Below are 8,090 nucleotides of genomic sequence, written 5' to 3'. Positions count from 1 at the left end.
GAATACAACTTATCATCATGCTTCTGTGTTGGGAGACATTCTCGGTAAAATTTGAGCCCAGCCTCAAAACTTGCGGATTTATCTGTCTATTCTTTATTCATTTATCTACCTACCCACCCACCTATATTATCTATCTATCTATCTATCTATCTATCTATCTATCTATCTATCATCTATCTATCACCTATTATCTAATCATCCATCCATCCATGCATCCAACAAACACTAACTCATTTCTTTGGAGCTCATGAGTTTTTTTAGAACTCATTTCAGTTCACTAGCCTCTCTTTCTTACCCAAGAGAGAAGCACTTTCATGATGCTAAGCCTTCACTTTTCACAGGGAATGACTTACCTCCTGTCCATTTTGTAAAATCCCACTGATCCTTAAAATTCAGGTTCAATTCTTTTTATTTTAAGTAATCTCTACCCACAACGTGGGGCCCTAACTCATGACCCCAAGATCAAGAGTTGCATGCCCTACCGACTGAGCCAGCCAGGCCCCCTGGTTCAATTCTTTTTTGGAAAATGGTTCACAGACTCCTACTGCAAGCCCACACTGTTATCTTCCATCTTAATTTTATGGTACTAAGGTTGTGTACCCCTCTTTTATTATGTAATAAATTGCTTCCTTCAAGATCTCTCAAAAAAAAAAAAAAAAAGAAAAAAAAAACTAAGCTAAAAAGTTACCCTGGATTCCACTATCAGGAATAACAATTGCTAACATTTCATGTCTATCCTTTTAGACCACTGCTATCAATAGAAATACAATCTGAACCACATAAATAATTTAAATTTTTTAGGAGTCACATTAAAAGAAACTATAAATAAATATACAAAATTAATTTTAAAAATATGTTATTTAACCTGATAAACCCCAAATATCATTTCAACATTAGTTAATAAATAAATATTAATGCGAATGTTTATATTTTTTTCTTCATGGAAGTCTTTGAAAGCTGGTGTATATTTGACACTCACAGCACATCTTAATTTGGATTAGTCACAATCCACGTGTCCCATAACCACTGTACCCTCTGGCTATGTTTGCACAGCACAGTTCAAGACTCCTTTTGATGTATAAATAATGATATGACTATACATAAAATTGTAATTCTCCCTCCACAAAGTGCAGGTCATATAAAACCTATAGTTTTGTAAGTTTTTTTTTTTAAAAATTTTTTTTTTTAACGTTTATTTATTTTTGAGACAGAGAGAGACAGAGCATGAACGGGGGAGGGTCAGAGAGAGGGAGACACAGAATCTGAAACAGGCTCCAGAGTCTGAGCTGTCAGCACAGAGCCCGATGCGGGGCTCGAACCCACGGACCGTGAGATCATGACCTGAGCCGAAGTCGGCTGCTTAACCGACTGAGCCACCCAGGCGCCCCGTAAGTTTTTATAATAAGTTTAATTTTAGAACAGTTATAGATTTATAGAAAAGTCATGAAAATAGTACACATAGATTCCATACACTGCACACCCAGTTTCCCTTACTATTAACATCTTACAATGGTACATTTGCCACAATTAATAAAACAATACTGATACATTATTAACTGAAGTTCATACTTTACTAGATTTACTTTGATTTTACCTAATGTCCCTTATCTACTACAGAATCCCACTAAGAGACCACATTACATTTAGTTTTCATGTCTCCTTAGGCTCCTCTTGGCTATGACTAATTCTCAGGTTTTTCTTATTTTTCTTAAACTTTCTTTTGAATTTAAATTTTATTTTATATTAGAGAAAGCGGGGGGAGGGGGGGGGGAGGAGGGAGGGAGACAGCCTGAGCTGGGGAGAGGGGCAGAGGGAGAGAGAGAGAAACCCAAACTGTTTCCTTATTTCCTTATTCCTTTTTTTGATGCCTGAATAATATTCCATTGTATATATATATATCACCTCTTCTTTATCCATTCATTAGTTGATGGACATATGGGCTTTATCCATACTTTGGCTATTGTTGAAAATGCTGCTATAAATATTGGGGTTCATGTACCTCTCAAATCTGAATTTTTGTGTCCTTTGGGTAAACACTAGTGCAATTGCTGGACCATAGGGTAGTTCTATTTTTAACTTTTTAAGGAACCTCCATGCAGTTCTCCAGAATGGCTGCACCGGTTTGCAGTCCCACCAATAGTGCAAGAGGGCTCCCCTTTCTCCATACCCTCGCCAATACCTGTTGTTTCTTATGTTGTTAATTTTAGCCATTCAGACAGGTGTGAGGTGGTATCTCATTGTGATTTTGATTTGTATTTCCCTGATGATGAGTGATGTGGAGCATCTTTTTATGTGTCTATTAGTCTCTGGATGTCTTCTTTGGAAAAGTGCCTATTCATGTCTTCTGCTCATTTCTTAACTGGATTATTTGTTTTGGGGGATGTTGAGTTTGATTAGGTTCTTTAGAGATTTTGGATTCTAACCCTTATTCAGATATGTTGTTTGCAAATATCTTCTTCCATTCTGTAAGTTTTGTTGATTGTTTCCTTCACTGTGCAGAAGGTTTTTATCTTGATGAGGTCCCAATAGTTCATGTTTGCTCTTGGGCCCCTTGCCTCAAGCAATGTGTCTAGTAAGAAGTTGCTGTAGCCATGGCCAAAGAGGTTTCTGCCTGTGTTCTCTTCTAGAATTTTGATGGTTTCCTGTCTCACAATTAGGTCTTTCACCCATTTTGAATTTATTTTTGTGTGTAGTCCAAATAGTGGTCCAGTTTCATTCTTCTGCATGTTGCTGTCCAGTTTTCCCAACACCATTTGTTGAAGAGACAGTCTTTTTTCCATTGGTTACTTTTTCCTGCTTTCAAAGGTACTTTAACATATACTTATGGCTCCACTTCTGGATTCTCTATTCTGTTCCATTGATTTTGGTGTCTGTTTTTGTGCCATTACCATACTGTCCTGATGATTACAGCTTTGTGTTATAGCTTGAAGTGCAGATTAGTGATGCCTCCAGCTTTGCATTTCTTTTTAAGATCGCATTGGCTATTTAGGGTCTTTTGGGGTTTCATACAAATTTTAGGATTGTTTATTCTAGCTCTGTGAAAAATGCTAGTGGTATGTGATAGGGATTGCATTAAAACACATGAACTTCACTGGCTGACATCCTTTCCTTTCACTCTTCCCACTGCCACTGCCCTGCATCTTGGGATCACCTCCCAACTAAATCACTTGCACTTGAATCCTTATCTTCTTCTGGAGGAACAGAAGTGAAGACACTGTGGGTGTACAACTGAAAAATCCAAGTACATTTCTGATCACTAAGGGTCCGGACCTCAAACAATGTTAAGGGAGCTCAGTTTCACTCTCTTTCAGGATCATACTCTTCCTTTGTGGTGGGAAGAGGGCTGCTGGCAGCTGAATGGTTGTATCCTAGCCTCTTACATTCCCAGCAGTATTCCCAAGAGTTTCATATTAAGTTTTGGGATGTAGACTTGGGGCAGGTACCCATCCTTGAAATAATTAACTGTGGTCAGAGAGAGAAGTATGTTAATTGGCCAGGGAGTCCAAGGCTGGCGTCGGCCTCATCTAAACCCAAACATGGGGTAGGAGGATGCATGGCTTGGTTATCCAGGGAAAATCCAGGTGTGGTCACCAGAAACAGAGGGATGGATGTTGGGCAGCAGAAGAGACAGATGCATATCTTGATTGGTTATGGGATTTTGCAATGAAAATACTCTTGAGACTGGGATCTTGTAACCACAACTCTTCATCTGATACCAGATGTGGGAAGATTATTGCTAGAACATTCATCAGCTTCCTCTCTACACCCACCAGTGCCACCCACCCTGCCTTCTGTTTACCTTTTCCTGTTCTGTGGGTTGTTTTCTCCTAAGCTCCTGGAGCAGGTGGATGTTTCATGCTGAGCCCAGAGGGTTTTTGTATGGCTCTCCCTGTCATTCCTCTCACTGTGCAGCTTCTCCAACAGCACAGAAATAGACGCCTGAGTCTGTAGGCATCAAGCCTGTGATGGTGAGCCTTAGAATTTTGTGTCTTGCCTGATATGACACAGAATATCGTCCTTTCTTAGTGTTTGTGCTATCAGAATAAAGATAAATGATTTCAGTCATCTTTCCATTGGAAGGCTGTTGAAACCAGCTCATCACATAGTAAGTATAGCTGAGTGTGAAACGGCAGAACAAATTCGCAGATTCTCCCTCTTGTTTATGCACTGAACTTGGATATTGAGTGACGCTCTGTGTATTGCTGGAACCTGTAGAAAAGAAGGAAAAATAACTTAGCTGCTGACATAGCTTTCAAGAAAGCTATCAAATAGCCAGGTTTTCACCCAGAAAACAAAATGGAGAAAGGCACAGCTAAATTCTCTTCTAACTTCTTTCCCAGGCCTCCTCCCTTGGGCCCTGGCTGCAGGGGTGGTAGGCTCCTTACCAAAGCTGATGAAGGCCACCACTGTGCACAATAGAGTGGGGAGTCTGGACTGCATCCTGGGGGATCTTCCTGTTAGTGAAATGGCTCTTGTTTGGTCTCCACCTGCCAGGCCCTTTGCAGTGTCATTGGAACTGGGTGGCTCTGTGGCCTTGCTTCTATAGAGCTGGCAGTGGGGTTTCTGCATACGTCAGCTTAGTCACACTTCCTGCTGTGTGTGCCTGCCTCCTGCCTCTTCCTCCAGGCCTCTGTTGTCTAACTGATAGATAACATGTCATGTATGGTTATCATGAAAGAAAACTTGCCCAATGTGGACATAACCAAGGGGGAGAAGTAGACATAAAATCCAACCAGGAGGTTGGTAATAATCTCATTACCCAGAGGTAATGCTGTTAACATTTTGTTGCATTTTTTTCAGTATTTTTTAATGCAAATGTGCACATTTTAATGGAATTGGGATCAAATTAAAAGTATTTTTTGTGTTGAACATTATGTATATGAATGTGCCAACATGTCGTTCAACTGTACGTGAAATGTGATTTTTACAGCTTCAAGGTACTCTGCTGTGTGTCACTTAATTTGTTTACATATTATCGTTTGACATTATTTTGTTTCCTTTTTTGACAGTTTTAAATAGGATTCAGCGGGCATTGTAAATATGTCTTTGCATTTCTGATAATTTGTTTGCATGTTAATTATGTTGGTTTAAAGTGTTTAATTATGGAAAATTCAAACATGTACCAAAGAGAGAATAGTACAATGAAAGAGCATGTACTCATTTCCAGGTTCCACAATTATCAAGTCATGGCCAATCTTGTTCGTCTACACCCGCATCACCCTACACATCTATACCTCTTTCAGTTCTGGTTAGATTAAAGCAAATCCCAGACATCATAGGGTTGTGTCCTTTACACAGGAGGCATGTAACGTCAGGTTGTCTTTTGATGTGTGTGTGTCTCTGTGTGTTGATCTATTGTTTGAATAGGAGTTGGTTTGCAAAATGATATTCTAATTATATCATTTCTACTTCATTTTTTAACTGAAGCATTTCTGTTAAGATAATTTTTCCTTGTCAATTATTTGATTAACTTTGAGGTTAAGTGTAGGATTCTTTCCATTCATTTGTCAGTTTGTAGGATAATGAGCTGATTCGCCTCTAGGGTGACCAAACCATCCCTGCTTGCCTGAGATGGAGGTGTTTCTCAGGACAAACACCAAAATAGTCCCAAGCAAATCTCAGGCAACCAGGATAAACCCCTAAAAGTAAATAAGGAGGATTGTTTTAGGAACTCATGGATTTAAACATACTTGATGTGTTTTAGTTGATTGGATTCATGGTCTTATTGATGTGGGAATTTTCCCCTCTTTACTAGCAGAAATCTTTTCAGTCTGGCTCCTGAACCTTTGTGACATGGCCTCTGTAATCTGTGATAGCTTCTAGTTTTCTGGGAGAAGATATTCTAGGCTCATTTATACACTTTCTTCCCCAGCGATGGAATCAACTATCTGTGATTAATGATAGATGTATTTTCTTTTTCCAGTTCTAATGTTTTAGTAATTTTACTGCAGTCATTAAGACATTTATTGAAATATAGAATAGAAAGAATAATATTGGAAATCTTTGACTGTTTCAAAATTTTAAGGGAATTTTTTTAATATCTCACTTTGAAAACAAATTCAAAGATTCCTTTCATCAGATTAAAGAAGTTCCCTTTTCTTCTGAATTTGTGAAGAGACTTTAATTAGAAATAAATGTTAGTGGGGCGCCTGGGTGGCTCAGTCGGTTGGGCATCTGACTTCGGCTCAGGTCATGATCTCGCGGTCCATGAGTTCGAGCCCCGCATCGGGCTCTGTGCTGACAGCTCAGAGCCTGGAACCTGTTTCAGATTCTGTGTCTCCCTCTCTCTCTGACCTTCCCCCAATCATGCTCTGTCTCTCTCTGTCTCAAAAATGAATAAACGTTAAAAAAAATTTAAAAAAAAGAAATAAATGTTAGACTTGACCAAATCACTTTTCTGCATTTAGTGACATAATTTATAGTTAATATCATTTATGTGTGATATGTTGTACTATTATTAAACCTTCCTCATATTCCTGAGATGAATCCTAATCGATCATGGCGTATTAGTATTATCCAATGCTTGTTTAATATTATGTTTAGGAGCAATCATTGCTTTTAATAGGTGATATTGGTCTATAATTGTCCTTTGTCATCTATCTTTGTTTATTTTCATCATTGTGGTTCTCCTGGTCTCATAAAATGTGTTGAGTAGTAGTCTTCCTGTTTTTATTTTTCTCAGTAGTCAGGAATGGAAATTATTGGTCTTGGGTTTGATGTAACTTGCCTGTGAAACCATATTTTTGCATAGAGTTTTAAATTTATTTAATGTGCATTATAATTCAACTTTTCCAATTTTCTTGTCAGTTTTGCTAGACAATAATTTTTAGAAAGTTTTACATTTTGTTCAAGTTTTCAAATTAATTTGTATGGATTTATTCCTTGCACGTTCTTAAAATCATTTAAATTTTCATTGTGTCTGTAGTTACAATCTTCCTTTACACCATGTTTTTATATATTCTTAATTTCCTGATAAATCTTATCAGAGAATTGTCCATTTTCTAATTCTTTTCAAAGAACCAACTTAAATGGATTCTTTCCTTTGGTTCTTTCTCTTTATTATCTTAATTGTAGCACTGATTATTACTATTTTTGTTCTCTTACTTTTGTTGTTTACTCTTACTCTCTTTTAAAACTTTCTGATTGAATGTTTAGTTCATTATGCTCAGTCTTTTTGTTTTGATATATTTTAAGGGTATAAAAACTCTCTGTGTGCTGCTTAGCTACATTGCTCAAGTTTTAAAATGTAGACCTTTCATGATTGTTCCATTGTAAATATTTTAACAATTCCATTATAATTTCTTTTCTGGTTCATAAATTATTTTATTTTTGTAAAGGTTATTTATTTAGAGAAAGAGAGTTGGGGAGGGGCATAGAGAGAGGGAGAGAGAGAATCCCGAGTGGGCTCTGTCAGCCCAGAGCTTGACCTGGGGCTTGAACTTATGAACCTGACCTGAATCATGACCTGAGATCATGACCTGAGCTGAAATCAAGAGTCAGACCCTTAGCTGACTGAGCCATTCAGGTACCACTGGTTCATAATTATTTATGAGTCTATTTCTTTTTATTTATAGTTGTATTTTTACTAATAGTATCTAACTTTATTCATTGGAGTAAAAGAACATGATCTGTATGATATTGATTCTTTAATACTTATCTGATTTGCTTTTTTGTGGTCTATTTTTCTGATTATTTCTTAGGGGTAAATTTCTGGGTGTAGATTTATGGAATGAAATAATTTTATATCTATTAACAAATTACCCTTACCATGAATGTACAAATTGACCTTTCTATAGTGTTTTCTAAGAGTTTAGTTTTATGACATCATCATCTAATACTTTAAAAAACTTGTCAATTTGTAGAGAAAAAATATTATTTCCTTGTTGTTTTATTGTGCCTTTGTTTATCAATGAGGTTGGATTCTTTTCATCTTTGTATTTGTTATTTTTTAATTTGGAAATTATTTTTTCATAGCCATTGTGTTTTTTGAAGTTGGCACAATTTTTCTCTAATTTCTTTGTAATAATATTTTATTTTATAAGGAGCTTGAACAAGTTTGTTCATAAAAGATCATTGTCCCAGACTCCACT

The 8,090-nt window shown here is 37.0% G+C and overlaps 1 gene segment (V, D, J or C); it reads right to left on the bottom strand.

Moving 5' to 3' along the window:
* Nucleotides 1–3,887: 3,887 nt before the first annotated feature.
* Nucleotides 3,888–4,584, bottom strand: LOC109255681 (T cell receptor delta variable 1-like). The segment is given in 2 exon segments: nucleotides 3,888–4,209; nucleotides 4,386–4,584. Coding segments are annotated over 2 exon segments (492 nt in total).
* Nucleotides 4,585–8,090: the final 3,506 nt, after the last annotated feature.

The sequence above is a fragment of the Panthera pardus genome, unplaced genomic scaffold, assembly GCF_024362965.1.
Source record: "Panthera pardus isolate Hobbes unplaced genomic scaffold, ASM2436296v1 HiC_scaffold_24, whole genome shotgun sequence".
NCBI classification, from domain to species: Eukaryota; Metazoa; Chordata; class Mammalia; order Carnivora; family Felidae; genus Panthera; species Panthera pardus.
The sequence above is the reverse complement of the archived record's forward strand: the minus strand, read 5'-3'. Positions and strand labels throughout refer to the sequence as shown.